Raw genomic sequence first — 15,206 nt, 5'->3', positions numbered from 1 at the left:
GGTTTCAGCCCCGCATCGGGCTCTGTGCTGATGGCTCAGAGCCTGGAGCCCGCTTTGGAGTCCGTGCCTCCCTCGCTCTCTGCCCCTCCCCTGCTCGTGCTCTCTCTCTCTCTTTCTTAAAAATAAATATTAAAAAAAAAAAAAAGTGGGGTCTACAACAAAGCCGCTTTCACTTCGAGTCTGCAACCATGCCATTCAGTCCCTGTCTTCCGACGACTCCTGCAATGTTTTTTTTCCTTTTCTTTAAAAAATTTTTTTTATATATTTGATTGATTGATTTTAATTTAAATCCAAGTCAGTTAACGTACAGTGCAATAATGATTTCAGGAATAGAATTCAGTGATTTATCAATTCCATACAATGCCCGGAGCTCATCCCAAGGGCCCCACCTAATGCCCATCACCTGGTTAGCCCATCCCCCCTCCCATGGAGGTACTTTCAACGGAAACTTGCTTCTTCTCCAAGATCCTGGGCTCCTGCCCTCCGAAGTGACCTCTGGCGAGCGAACGGCCATTTTCTTGAGGCCTTACTAGGTGCTGGGTGTCTTCGTGTGCTGGGGCCTGTTTGAATTTCAGAACAACTTTTCAATGATTCTTATGAGCTTCACTTAACCCGTTTGGAGTCCAGCCTTCAAGAAACGGGGCCGCTGGTCTGCCCTTCTGGTTCCTCCTTCATGTAAAACAGAAACCGGGCTCCAGCCTTTCTCGGGATCTGTGGCAAACTGGGGGCACTAACCATGCCTTCCTTTAGACGTGGGGTGGGGAAGATGTGTTCCGCAAAAATGTGTTTAAAACATTAAATATTTCGGATTCTGCCGATCATATCACTTGCTCTGGCACTGTAGAGAGAAAGCAGCCATGGTTACTGTGTACGTGAATGGGTGTGATTGGACGCCAATAAAACTTTATTTATGAACACTAAAATTGGGACAGCAAGTCATTTTCACAGGTCATATACATCTTTTGATTTTTTTTTTTTTCCTAACCATTTAAAAATGTAATGACCTTTCCAGGCTCACAGGCCCTGTGAAAACAGGTGGCAGGCTGGATTGGATGCCCGCAGGCCCTAGTTCGTGGGCATTTGTTGACATCTGCTTTAGGCCATCGAAGCCTTGAAGGACATCAGAGAGGGGCTGGAGTGACAGGTGGAAAGGGTCCCAGCTGCCCTAAAAGTGTCCAGCAGATGAAACTCCGCTAAAACAAACTTCCAGGCCAGCCCTAATCAGTAGCACATAACTGTCCCAGAAGCCTTTATTAATCGCCTCTTGTTTGCACGGTCTCCTCCCGCTGAGAAGCTCAGTGAATGAGACCCTTGGGGTCTCTTTCCTTCTCTCAGGGGAGGCAAATATGAAAAACCGTTCTCTATGTACAACTGTTTTCTGCTCCGTGGAGGAGACATTAGGGGCTCTGAGAACCCCTAAGAGGGGAACCTAATCTGGTCTGGAAGGTCAGGAAGGGCTTTATGGAAGAAGTGGCATGGATTTAGGCACGGCAATGAAACCAAGGAGAAAGACAGCAAAGGCATTCGGGCCCAGCCAGTGGTTTTCAGTCAGCGGTGATGTCCCCCCTACCAGCCCCCCTCTGCGGGACACTTAGCGATATCTGGAGACATTTTTGATTGGGACCACTGGAGGATATCCTATTAGCATCTAGTAGGGGGGAGGCCAGGGAGGCTGCTCACCACCCTACAATGCCCAGGACAGCTGCCCGCCACAGAGAATTATCGTGTTCAAAATGTCAGTAGTGAACCAGATAATTCCCTATTAAGGAACAACACATTCAAAGACCTTGAGTTGGGTAGAAGGCTTCGGGTGACTTGGCCAAAATAACTTCATTTTGTTTTGTTTTGTTTTGTTTTGTTTTGTTTTATTTTATTTTATTTTTGAGAGACAGAGAGAAGCAGAGGGAGAGAGAGAGAGAATCCTGAGCCGGTTCCATGCTCAGTGTGGAGCCCAACGCAGGACTGGATCCCACGACCCTGAGATCATGACCTGAGCTGAAATCAAGAGTCAGACGCTCAACTGACTGAGCCACCCAGGCGTCCCTCGCTTGACTTTAAAGAGCAGGGCGAAGGAAGTTGGAGAAATGAGCAGGGTGAGACCAGACCTGCCTCTTGATGCTGTGGGCCAGGCCTGGGAGTCTCTGAAGCTGAAGGTGATGAGGGTCATGACATGAGTGTGGGCTGGATGGCAGCAGGAGCTGGGACTGGCATCGTCAATGGCGACTGCTCTCAGCCCCTGTGTGACTGGCAGGAGGGTCCAGAAAGCGGGGCAGGGGGAGCCTGAAGACCAACCTCCTCGCCTTCTTCTTGGACTCTTTGAAGCCCATACCCAGAATCCCCACTCACTAAATACTGGTTGGATTGCATTGCTGGAGATAGCGTCGTAGAGGTAAGGAAGCAGTGTTCCAGAACGATCCGGAGGAGGGGAAAGCTACCGTAAGCAAACTCTGCTTTCATGGAAGCGTAGTCACGTAATTCCAAACAGGGCAGATGGTGTCGATGGAGCTGGTACTTTGCAAATAAAAGTGTTCTTTGTCCTCTGCTCTGTATAGCACACCTGCCTGTGAGTACCGTCATTCCAGGTTTACTTTAGGCAGAATCGAGACCCGGGAAAGTTAAGTCACCTGGCCCAGAGACACCCAGTGAGCCGATGACAGACTCAATATGCTAGTTCCATATCTCTGCCTCCAACTTCCAGGTCTTACCTCTAACATCTTACTCCCTCTGTAGCTTACTTTCAAGGGACGGCCATGAAGCTTGCTTTCCTGGAATACGAGTCTCATGAGAACAGAGACGGTGTCTTGGCCACCATTATTTGCTGGATGGACAGACGGATGGATGGATGGATGACAAGCCTCCCAGAAATCTTGGAAAGGGCATGCACTTCTCCATGAGACCAGCAGATGGCGGCAAAGGAACGGCCAAGCAAAGGCGCGGGAGGAAGTTGGGGGAAGCAGCTTTTACGGATGGATCCTCCCTTCCCGGAGCTCTGCAAAACAGGTAGCTTGTTTTTTGTTGTTGTTTTTTTCTTTTCTTCCCCTGGGAGGAACCTCGCATTACTGTTGATTGGAAGCGGTGGTTGTCGGAGGATCTGCTGATTTGGGGGGGGGGGGGGGGCTGGGTGGTGTGTGTGGGGGGCGGGGAGAGGTAGGGAGGCTCAGCTTAAATCTTACATCGTCGTGTTTGAAATCAACCTTGCCTTGACGCCAGGAAGAAATCCATCCCCAAGTGGCCAAGGACGACCAAAGAGGATTTATTTAGGCAGGACGTGGGGTGATGAGGGGCTTCCCCTGGGACCCTATTTTATCAGAGGGGAGGAAAGAGGGACCCTGCCCTCTCCCCTTGAATAGTCTGCAATGCGTAGGGTGTTCCTTTGAGTGCTTGCGAATGTTCCAGTGCTGTCGGGGTGTCTGCCTGAATAACAAGTGAAAGAACTCAAAGAGGGAAGCCTAACAGAGATGCAGAGGGCTTTGTAAAACGTATCCAAAGCAGTGGGATCCCTGAACATGTTTAGACTTGACCCAGACACAGGAGTTGGGTAGGTGTCTACCTTGTGCTGAGCTCCGCTGGGCAGTAAAGGTAAAAAGAATTATCAGCCCTAAACCAGGTCCCAGCCTTCGCCTTGTTAATTTCTGCCCTGAGAAAAAGGTTCAGGTGGCCCTCAGACCCCAAAGGATCCCCCTCCAACACATACACATCTATAGTACAAAATCCAAGCCCCAGAGTCCACCAGATGTGACTTTAATGAAAAAAAACTAAGTAAATCCTCCTGAAGATTCTAACAAAGGTTAAACCTGCTGGTATATCACCATATCACCGTGGTGTATGCGGAGGGGGCCGGTGAAGGGGTATAGAGGCCAGGGAGCCCCCCCGCCTGGACCCCAGGAGTCTCTCCGCAAAGGGGACCCCCCCTACAGCTCCCCTCACCCCAGATCTTGAGGTGGGAGGAATGTAATAAAAACTAATTGTTTTATGAAAAGTGGTTTCCTTTTATTGCCTGTGTTAGTCGAGTGAGGGTAAGCCTAGCAACAGGAAATTAACACAGAATTCATTAGGGGTGATAATGATTGTTCATAATCATTTGGTTGATGAGTTAATATCATTAACTAGTCAACTAATTAGACAATGCCTGGGGCCCTGGGGGTCTGGAGGCTTAGCTTCAAAATTAGCAAGGAAAGAGTGTCCTTCTAGAAGGTTAGAAAGATGGAATTAGTCCCTTAAGCTAAGGTTGACCTGGCCAAGACAAGAATCCCCAGGGACCACCCTAAAACTTCCTCTCATTTCTTTTTGTCCCCAGGGCAGCGAGGGGTTCTTCATTTGGTTGGGCTCACGCGTCTCCAAGACTCTGGGCAAAATCGCAGGGCTCCCGTGCCCCCAAATCCCAATATATGCGCAGGAACAAACTTCTGTGATTTCTGCGGCTTCCCTGAAGTCGTGAGCTCTGGCTTCCTTGAAGAGCGCCCACCCTAGAGAATAAATACCCAATTAGCTAACCGGTGCTGGCCTTGGGGAGAGTGGGCGCCACGGGGTAGGCCGGGTGGTGACCCGGGATGATGGGTCCACTGTTCGGCTGGCTCCCATAACAGGCTCACACCTCGGTTCCAAGCCTGTGTTGGAAGGATTGGGGGACCGGGCGACGGGGTAGGGGGGTGGGGGGTGCGACGAAGTCACGCCCACAAATAGCCGGCCCTCTCCCGGAGCTACCGCCGCCGGAGTGAGTTAAAGATGCCGACACCCGGGCCGGGGGCGAACCGCACCGCCAAAGTGGCCGAAAGGAAGTCAGGCGAGCGAGTGTCAGTTCCGTGCTTGGGTATCCAGGACGCTTTGGGGACCTTGAGGGGGCAGGGGCGCACCGCGCCGGCAGGAAGAGCGCCTAGGCGAGAGTTGGCTGGCGCGGGCCTGGGGGAGCAATCCTCCCCCCCCCTCCCCAAGTGCAATTCCCCAGCCCGAAACCAGAGCCGGGGTCATTAGCGGGAAACCGAAGTGGCTCGGGAGATCGCATTTCAAAAGCTCAAAGAGACCGGCTGACTGGGGACTTTGGACTGGGGCTGGGGTGGGGTGGAGACCTGGACAGCTCGGGATGGTCCCAGTGTCCCCTCACTAAGCCCCCACGCGCCTCCCATTCCAGGGACGGAGCCGAAGCTGCTCGATCCAAGACGCAAAGGCAGCCTGACTTCATCTCAGCTGCCCGGCAGGAAGCGCTTTGCGGCTTGGGGCAGAGAAGAGGGGTGGCCAGTCCCTACTCCAGCAATGTGTCGTTTCACCCCTGCCCGGCCTGCAGCCCACCCGGCCTTGGCTCTCCAGGTGCGTGGGGCCTGCGGATGCCCAAGCTGCAGGAAGCTGGGCCGCGCCGCGCCATAACCAGGCACCCCTTTTGCTACGCAGGGCTGTGCACTAAACACCCCTTCTCCCGCTTCACCGCAGAATCTTTCTCCCCACGAGCTGAGCTCCCAGCTGAGGCCAGAGAGTTGAGCGGAAGAGGGCAGGGACGACTGAGTTCGCTTAGGTTCCGGGAGGCTGGGCAGGGTGGAAAGAAACAAATGGTGCTGGTGCCCGCGGTCCCCACCTGCACGCAGTCCCGGGCCTTGGCGCCTGGGCGGATGGAGCGCAGCGAATGTAGGAAGAGAGGGAGGATCCGAGGCCTGGAGTCGAGACGCCCAAGACACCCCAAGCCCGAGTGTCCCTCTCCCACCCCGCAGGGAGGCGACACTCTGGAGTCAGCGGGGGTCACCCTGCCTGGCCCGGCACAGGCCGGCCCCGCTGTCATTCCCTCTGGCTCTCAACTCAGATCAGAATGAGAACGCGGTTTCTGCCCCTGGGCCCCGCCACAGGCATTTTTAAATGGGGTTTTGTCCCCGGTGCACCCCTCGCTTCATCCAGCCTTTTGTCTTCGCCCGGATGGCTCCTTCGGGGAGAGAGGGCGGGGGAATTGAACACCTAAAAGAAGCTGCACTTTTCCCACTGCTAGACCGATGCCCAGAGAAATGAAAATGTTCTCTCCTCCAAAGGGCGCGTGAGACACACGAAAACCCGGAACACGCCCATAGATTTCTCTGCAGCCGGGGACACGTGCACCATAGGTACGTACATACGCCTCCACCTGAATTAGGAAGAGGGATTGAAGTGGGTTCTGGCGTCCCCTTCGACTGGAATTCCGGCTCCAGTGTCCCAGGTGATCTTGGTTAAGTGACTTAACTGTCGTGTGCCTCAGTTTCCTCCTCTGTCAAACAGGGATAAAAATCATACCCACCGCATAGGGGTTAATGGTGCGCTCACTTGGGTGGGGTGCTTAACGGAGCGCCTGGCACGCGCACGTGCCCCTTGCATGCCAGCTCCTTTTATTATCGTTCCGTGTACTTTGAACGCCGACATCTGCAACATATACATCTTGATTATACGCATCTTGATTGTAAAACAACCAAATGCATCTGCATCCGGAACTGTCTTGCGCGTGCACCTCGAAATCTAAATTGGAAGAGACGTCTGCTGACCGGGCACGAGCAAGTACACGCACACGCGCGCCTCAGAACTCACACACCCAAAGCGCTACCCGCAGGTCCGCACATCCGAGGCCACGTACAGAGGAGCCCACGTCCCGGCCTGGCACCCACACCCAGCAGCCTCTCTCTTGGCCGGTTGCCGTGAGGTCGAATTTGGAAACCAGCGAGGCAGAAAGCGCGCGGTCGCGAAGCGTGTCAAACCTCTTGCAGCGCCCGAAGGCGGCTGCCCGTGTGCTGGTTTAGGGGAAAGGTCACAACAAGGGTTTTCCTTCTCGGGTGGAATTTTTTGGAGGGCCTAAGGGCCGAGAACTTTCCCCACAAGGAAGGAGTGGGTTTCCAGGACGGCGCAGATCCAGAGGGGGGCCCTGCACGCGCGCGCGCACGCACGCTCACTCACTCATGCACGCACGCACGCGTGCACACGCCCCGCTCCTTCGGGCTGGCGGGACCCGGGAGGAGGGAGCGGGAGGAGGGAGCGCACAGGTCGTGACCCCTGCCTCTGCCGGAGCGCGCCCTTCGGCCCCTGCAATTAGCGCCGGGAGGTCAGCAGGAACCCGGACGCCTTTACCCGCGGCTCAAAGCACAGCAAAAGGCGACCCCACCCCGCCCCTCCGCCGGTCTCAGACGCCAGGGCGCAGCCAGGCTTGGAGCCGACCTCCCCAAGCGGCGGGGGCCTCAGGGCTCCGGCCGGCACCCGCATTTGTCACCTTAAATTTACAAATCACGAAGTCGCTCGGCCCTGCCGGCTGCCGCAGCTCTGACCCCCGCCGAGACGGACTGCTGCTCCCTGGAGCCGCGCGGCCTTTGTCCCTGTAGACGCGGCCAGGGTAAAGACCGAAACATTCCAGAGTTCTAAGTAAGAATGAGAGAGAGAGAGAGAGAGAGAGAGAGAGAGCGCATCCAGGCAAAGGGAGGTCGCATCCAGGCTACATTTTAAATTATGTAATTTGGGGGAGGAGGGAATCCTTCCTCTCTCCATCTGCCCACTAAGAACTCAGGTTATCCCCCGCCCGGCTGGGTCGGGGAAAACTGCTGGAGATGTCCACGCCAAGCAGGAGGGCGCTTGGCCAGAAAACGATGAGCAGGGTCCCCTCGCTGGATTTCCTGACTGTCTTTGGAAACCCAGAGAGGGGAAGGACTGTTTTTCTCATCTGAGGCCCAAAGAGGAGTGAAAGTGATACCCAGGAAAGCGACCACTCACTGCTTCTTCCGACGCTGGGACGTGGGGAGGTGGGGGGGGGGGGGGGGAGAGAAGGAGGGGAGCACAGGCCGGGGTGGCGAGGCTGCGAAGGGGCAAAGGTGAAACGCCCGAGTTCCGGAACCCGGGAGGCGATGGGGTGCCCAGCAAGCGGCGGCGACCGGGGCGCATTCGTGGGCCAGACAGATAGGTGGCACTCGAAGCCCGGAAAAAAAAAAGCCGAAGGCGCCGGCCCCGAGTGGCCTCCGCGGCGGCCGCCGCCACCATAAAGCCCGCGGCGAGATTGCGACCGGCGCCAGGTGAGTAATAGGCCACGAAACCCAGAGAGATTGCGAGCGGTTCACCCCCCGTCCATCAGCGCCACCAGAGTTACTCATTAACATCACTACATACAAATAAGATACACAGGAGATTAAGGGGTGGGGGGGGGGCGAGCGGTGGGAGAGGCCGGCCACACGTCTGAGCACTGTCCGAGAGTCTTGGGGCGGGGGGAGCAGATGGGAGCTGAGAAAGAAAAGCATTCCTTCCCCCTCCGAGGCCGAGGCTCTTTGCTCCCCGACTCGGGAGGGAGAGCGCACGGGGCACACCCTGCCCACTGCCACCTTCCAGGGGCGCGGGCTCCGCGCCGAATCCTTGGGCCAAAAGCCGGCCCCGGTGGGCGCGCACCCCGCAAATCTCCCAGCCTTGCGGGGAGCCAGCGCCCCAAAGGTCCCCAGGCCCTACAAGCCCCCCCCCACCCCCGGTCGTTTGCCCTCTCACCCGGGAAGACAGCACTGGAGAGGGTGTGTGGCGCCCCACGTGCCTGGCTGGAGATGCAAGGAGCTTGCCACTCCCCCCCCCCCCAAAGGTCCCGACCTCGATCCCCTTCCAAGTCCGGGAGGAGGGAGGGGAGAGGGATCCTCCTTGCCGGCCATTCAAGAGGCCCGAAGGTGACAGGGACTTGGGGCCGGGCTGGCGGGCTCCAGGGAGGGGGAGGGAGGCAGCCGCCAGGCAGGCTCCGGCTGGGTCCTCACGTCACGGCCCCCAGGGCAAGAAAAGGCCTCGAGAACCTTCCCTTGCCCGCCCCCCTCCCACCCCCCACCCCCCCGCACAAATACACCTCCACGGCGAGGGTGGGGGTGGGGACACTAGGAGACCAAAAGGCTGTCACGGCCTCGCTATTTTTTATTGAATGTTTCAAAAATAAATTGAACTTCAAAAGGCAACTCCCCAAACAGCCTGGAGGCTGGCTGGAGGGGAGGGCCGGAGGAGGGTGTCAGCCTCCTGGGTGACTTTTCCCTGGGAGGGGGTCAACTATGCGCCCTCGAATTACCTTTCCCTGGCGGTGAAAACCTGCCTCCCCCTCGCGTGACACAGCTAAGTTTGCGCGGAACTGGCCGCATTCCGCACGCACGTTGGGGAGCCCTGGGTCAGCAGGGTCCCAGCAGAGACACGGGGGACGTTGGGGCCCTGCCAGGTCTCCCACCACCCGGGAGGGTCGCTGCCTTGCCCAGCCTGGTCTGGCGGCGAGATCTCGCTTTTTTTTTTTTTTTTTTTTTTTTTTGCACACTGATGCAAGGAGATAGTTTTGACTTGCATTTTCCGGATCGACGTGAAAAGGGAGAGCGAGCCTAAAACGAAAACGTTCGCAGTCCTCGACCGTATTTTTGGTCGGACTCGTGTGGGAACCACGGACTTGGGGAGGGGAGCATTCTTTTTCCATTAAAACTTAAGTATCTGAAATTGCAATTCAACCCGATTCTAATCAGTCTTCTCTTCCCGTCTCTCCTTTTGCTCCCTAATTTAAAGGAAAAGTGATTTCAGATCGGAGCGGCTCCCTTCGCCCCAGTAAGGGACTTTTGTTTTTAGCTTTGGAACTTGAGTGACAGCTCATTTGGGTTCCGTGGGGGCGGTCTTAATTACTTAAAGGCGAAGGGAAAGGGATTGAGGAAGCAAGAGGGGACAGAAGCCTCCGTTTGCAGCAAAGTTTTCTAAAGAAAGCACTTCACACGAGGCCCAGGGACATTTCAATAAAAATTTATTGAAATTTCAATGCTGTTTTTAAAGAGAGGGGAAGAAATACAGAAAACCAAAGAACTCATCAACAATTATAACACAAAATATACCTTCATGAATTTTTGTCTTTAAACCATCCCTCAGCACCTGACTCATAGGCACCAATTCAAAACACCATCAATATTGAAGACAGTAGTCAATCCCACTTCGTTTTGAAGAAATCAGACTAGCAAATACAAATACAAAAGAAAAATTAGAAAATCAATCCACAGCCTCTGCACTCCCGGTCCCCCCCCACCCCCCCTCCCCAAGCAATCTCAGAAACACTCTTAGGGTGTTATATTTTAAGGAACTTAAGGTAAGTTGCACACCTCCCCAGTTTGGGGTGAAATAGACAATGGTGCTTCCCCCCCCCCCATTCTTGGACACTAAAAAAGAAAAAACTTTTTTTTTTCAGACAGCTCTTTTGAAAGTCTGTTGGTGTCGGTGCAGAAAGTGTTTTCTAGTTTTAAAAGCGATCCTGTGGCCTTGAAATAAAATTGACGAAATGAAAACAAGAACACAAAACCAGGCGGCTGCGATCCTATTTACATAGACCTATGTACAACGTCAATAAATTAAAGTTTAATTTTCCGAGCATTCATATTGCACCTATTTACAAGAGTTATCAAATAATTACATAAATACTTTGTCTAATAGTCTCACTTCTTCTTTATTATTTTTCTTAAAACCTTGTTATTGCATATAGAGGAAAGAGAATTAACTGAGACATAAATCCTGCTACAAAGATGAGATAAAATAAATTCACTTTGTGTGTGTGTGTTCTCCCTACCCCTTCCCTTTAAATCCTCCCCCCCTTGGGATTGCCGATTGGAGGGTAGAGAATGGGGGGGGGGAGTATGGGTTCATGTTCTTTTCTCTCTAAAAGCAAGCATTCAAATAAAAACCACAAATACATTACTGTGGATCATGCAAAAAGAGACCTATAGCGGCTCTTAAAACATCACAAGAATATTAAAAAGACACAGATTTCCTTAATAGAGACCAAAGAAGGATGGCAAGGACTTCCTTCCCCAAACAATGCTGCTCAGTCATTTATTTAGAACTGATATGCAAGTCACTATAAAGTTTTAATGTTCACAAACAGAATCATGTTAATGTATTCATTTGTCCCCAGTATATTTTTTTTTAATTTTGTTTTTGTTTCTACTTGACACGGTGAAGGAAAAAATATATATATATAAATCTGCACTGGGGGAGAAGCCTTTCAACACCTCCCCTCCTGGTGGGCCTGGCTACCTTTATTTCTCCCCACAGCAACCAGACCAGCCTTGTGGCTGGAGGTGCTGTGGCTATAAATGGTTTAACTCCTACCCCAACAGCTCAAGGCAACAGACATTTCTGGGCCCCAGAATCTGAGTCAGATCCTGGATATATAAACCACGCCAAGAAGACAGGGCCTGTTTCTAGCACATTCTCGAGGAGTCCGGCACCCCTTCCCAGACAGGACTGCACAAAGGGCCAACCCCACGGCACGCCCGTGGTTTATTTTACATCCAACAAAGTGCACTGCAGACTGGAGACTGGAATGAAGAGATTTTTTTCTAGGGAGGGCTTTACGGGGACCCGCTGCGGGACCTGTCCGGCTTGGCCTCCAAGCCGCTGACCAACCGCTGAATGCTCTGCAGTTCGCTGGTGGCCGCCTCCTTCTCCGGGCAGAGTTTGGGCGACAAGGACACAGAGCTGGAGGAAAGCGTGGAGGAGCGGCTGTTGAGTTCCGAGCCTGAGTCCACGGCCACCGAGGCCGGGCTGGCGGCCAGCGCGGCGGCTTTGGCGTCCAGGGGCCCCGCGGCCGTGGCCATGGACGGCAGGGCGGTGGTGAGCAGGCCGCTGCTGTCCGGGACCGGCATGGGGATGGAGTAGGGGCTGTAGCGCAGCCTCGGGCGCATGGTGTTCAGGTTGAGGAAGGGGTGTCGGTGCACCGAGCTGGAGGCCGCGGCCGAAGACGCGGCCGCCGCCGCGGCCATGTACGTGTAGGGGTAAGGGAACAGGCTTCCGAAAGGCGACATGGCCAGGCCCTGCGGGGAGAAAGAGAAACGCAGGCGGTGAATCGGCCCGCAGGGCCTGCGCAGCAGGGAGGAGCCAACCTCGGCCGACCACCCGCCCCCTCCCCCCAACCTTGGGGCCTTGGGCAAGTCATTAATCTCTGGGGCTGGGGCACTCAGCTTTCCTTCTCTAGATCCACTTTACTCCCTGTGCCCCAGCTTTCTTACGGAGGAAAAACAACAACAACAACAACAACAAAAACAAAACCCAGGGATATACGAGATAGTTCGTACCCTTACTGGGACTTTGCATAGTGAATGGGCTAAGGCCCGCAACGCGCTACATGGGGCACCTGACCAACAGAACTGTTAGAAATTCTCCCACTGGGGTCAGTCGGTGCACCTGATAAATGGGGCTGCAGGCTAGTCCAGCCACAAAGGTAGCAGAGGGTATAAATTATGGGACATACATTTGCTAAAGGCAATTGGGGGTGGGGGGAGCGAAAGGTGTTTGCTCTAAACGGAGACAAAGAAATCATCTGGCCTGATACATTGGTATTACAGGTAGAGAAACTGAGGTAGGCCCCACAGGTACAGGAAGCCACTCAGCTTCAAGTTCCAGAAGCTGAATTTAAAACTCAGGCCCCCTGGCCTGGGCCAGTTCTCTCTGTCCTTTGCCTTGGGGTAGGTACCCTGACCACCTACCTGTTTGCCCAGGCAGCCCCTCCAGGACAGGGTCTCCAGAAGGAGAGGGGAGCAAGGGGAAGGGCCAGAAGCCAGCCCTGTTCTCAGTTCCCTCCTCCCCTCCCCCCCCCCCACCAGAGGGGAGCAAACCCTGCCTCTTGGCTCAGAGAAGGGAGACGAATGTACTCAGACAAAACAAAGGCAAGGGCGTGCAGAAAACCCCACAGAACCTTTCTCGCTGGGTTCAGAGCATTTCCAGCGGGCCAGACTTCTCCCCAGCTGCCCTGCACCCCAGCACAGCTGTCTGACCCGTATAAGAGGCCGCCAGGCCTGCCACAGCCAGCCGAAGAAGTCTGCCCCTATCCTCTGACATTTCCCACACAGGCACAAACCATTAACCCTTTGGGGGACAGGCTGGCCTGCTTGGGGTGAGGGACAGGGGACAAGCTTCCCACTGGAAGGAAAGGCAGAAGGCTCAACTCCCACCCAAAAGCAGTCCCTGCCCCTCCCCAGGCCGTGGTCTCCCCCTTGTGTGATCCCTGGCGGGGCGGTTGGCTATGAGCCATTGGAGAGGCCTTAGAGCTCTGAAGCCGACATCATAGACCCTGAAGAAGGTCCTGAAGTCAGCGCCTCTGCCCCACCACTTACAGGCTGTGTGACTTTGGATAAGTGACTCAACATCTCTGGGCCTCTGCCACTTCGTCTATAAAGGGGAGGTGACAACAGCACAACAGACCGAGCACAACCGAAGTGCCAGATAGAGCCATTAAGCATGATTACTGCTTACCTACTCTACTAGAAACAGCCCTTAACTTAGAAAAAAATTTGAAGTTTTTTTTTGGGGGGGGGGAGGGAGTGTCAGGTTATGCTGAGTCAGTGAGATAAACCTCGACCTAGCAATTATTATTATTATTATTAATTATTATTATTAGGGCTCCTAGGCCAGGGGGACTGGTGGGGGTCTGGCATCGCACGCAGGGCGGGGTAAGCAGAGCGACCCCGAGGGAGGGTCTGGAGAGCCCGGTGGATGACCCCTAATTACCTGCGAGGCCAGGACGTGCTGCTGGAGGTGGAAGGGCAGGGTGGCCGCCGACGCCCCCGACAGTCCCTGCGCCGCGGCCGCGGAGGCCATGGCGGTGGAATCCAGGCCCGAGACGCCGGTGGAGGCCCCGGACACGGTGGCCAGCAGGGGCCCCATGCCGGCCGCCATGCTGGAGAAGGCGCCCCCCATGGCGAACTGGCCGGGGTGCAGGAAGAGCGGGTGCCCGTTGAAGAATTGCTGACCCGCCAGCCCGGGGGCGAAGCCGAGGCCCGGCAGGGGGCCCTGGCCCAGGTGCGCGGCGGCCGCGTCCGTCTGCACCGTGAGCGGCGCGAAGGCCTCCTTGCCCGGCAGCGCGCGCGCCTCCTCGGCCTTGGACGTGGCCGCGCCCTCGCGGCCCGGGCTCCGGCGCTCCTCGGCGCCCAGGCCGCGGGTGCTGGACGAGATGGTGGCCGGGCTGTGGCGCGAGTCGGGCGACGCCTTGTCCAGCCGCCCGCTGTCCCGGGGCCGGCCGCCGGGCTCGGCGGCGAAGAGGTGCGCCTTGACCGCGGGGCTGCCCTTGTCACGGCACGGCTCCTCCGACGTGGTGGTGGTGATCTTGGCCGCGTCGCAGGCCTCCGGGCCGTGCTCCTCTTTGCTGTCGGCCTCGGCGTCGCTCTCCCCCTCGCTGGGACACAGATCTACCATAGGAGGGGCACAAAAGCCAAGCGGAAGGGCGTGAGCTCCAATCTGGGCCAGCGGGGAACTCCAGTAGCCTGGTCCGAATCCCAGCTCGGCCATGTACTAGCTGTGTGGTCCCCGGCCGGCCCCTTAACCTCTCCCGGCCTCAGTTTTCTCATCCGCAAAGTGGGAGTGATGACACCTCACAACTTTACTGGGACGATTCACTAAGCTAACCCTCAATTTACAATATTTACATAGAACTGAACCCCTTCCCCACAGAACTCCCCCTCCCCCAACCGCTAGTGGACTTTTACTATTTTTTGCAATCGTCCGTTGAGCTCCTACCCTGTCAAAGCCTTTACTCGCCTTTCCCCAGTTCACTGCCTTCACTTTTTAGAAACAGAATTAAACGTATCCTAAAACTCACTTCAGGAACACCTCCTAGTTACTATCCAGAGTCTGTGTGCAGTGAGTGTCCAAGATTGGCACCTTCCAGAAATTTGTGAATTCTTCCAGAAGGATCCGTTTGAACCCTGCCCTGGTAGCAGTGGCAGAAATCCACACCCTCCCTCCACACACACACATTCAACTGGAACCTTCTGTTGCCCCTGTCCCTGCAGACTGATGGGGGCAGCCCGCTCACCCACCCTGGGACAATCACAGATTCTTTCACCACACCCTCTGTGGGTCTCCCCCCAGGGAAAAAAAAAAAAAAAAGGAAAAGAAAAGGGGATCTTATTTTATGTTTAAAGTTTAAATGGACTGAAGTCATAATGGACTTTCATTTTAATTCACTTAAAAACAGGTTTCTTCCTGTTGAGAGAGTGTGTGTGTCTTTCCAAATAAATAGTTCTTGTTCTTTAAACACAGGAACTAACTGGGGATTTGAAGCATCTTGTCCGCGCTCTCTCTCTCTCTCTTTCCCCTACCCTCCCTACTTGGATCCCCAGGGCCTCCTCTGCTTCCCCAGTGCTGTTTTCCCATTGTTGGCCCTAAAGCTGGACGTTTTCTCAGCTACTGTTCCTGTTCCAGGTGGCAGAGAATCCCTTCCCTGCCCCCCCCCCCCCCCCCCCCCCCCCCCC

At 55.0% G+C, this 15,206-nt stretch overlaps 1 protein-coding gene and 1 long non-coding RNA gene across 3 annotated transcripts in view; one reads left to right on the top strand and one right to left on the bottom strand.

Annotated features, from left to right (window-relative positions):
* The first annotated feature begins 5,064 nt into the window (after positions 1-5,064).
* Positions 5,065-10,240, top strand: LOC125914154 (uncharacterized). The gene is made up of 3 exons (XR_007455226.1): positions 5,065-5,304; positions 6,009-6,080; positions 10,151-10,240. It is a non-coding gene; the product is annotated as an uncharacterized LOC125914154 (long non-coding RNA).
* TBX3 (T-box transcription factor 3) overlaps positions 9,699-15,206 on the bottom strand; it is a 14,179-nt gene continuing 8,671 nt past the window's right edge. For both annotated transcript variants that reach the window (XM_049619292.1, XM_049619293.1), the window contains 2 exons: positions 13,465-14,141; positions 9,699-11,771 (listed from right to left, as the gene is read on the bottom strand). In XM_049619292.1, coding sequence (XP_049475249.1) covers positions 11,310-11,771; positions 13,465-14,141 — 1,139 coding nt within the window. In that variant the 3' untranslated portion in view covers positions 9,699-11,309. The remainder of the gene's footprint in view (positions 11,772-13,464; positions 14,142-15,206) is intronic.

This window comes from Panthera uncia (assembly GCF_023721935.1).
Source record: "Panthera uncia isolate 11264 chromosome D3 unlocalized genomic scaffold, Puncia_PCG_1.0 HiC_scaffold_8, whole genome shotgun sequence".
Lineage (NCBI taxonomy): Eukaryota > Metazoa > Chordata > Mammalia > Carnivora > Felidae > Panthera > Panthera uncia.
This window is presented reverse-complemented; position numbering and strand designations above follow the sequence as displayed.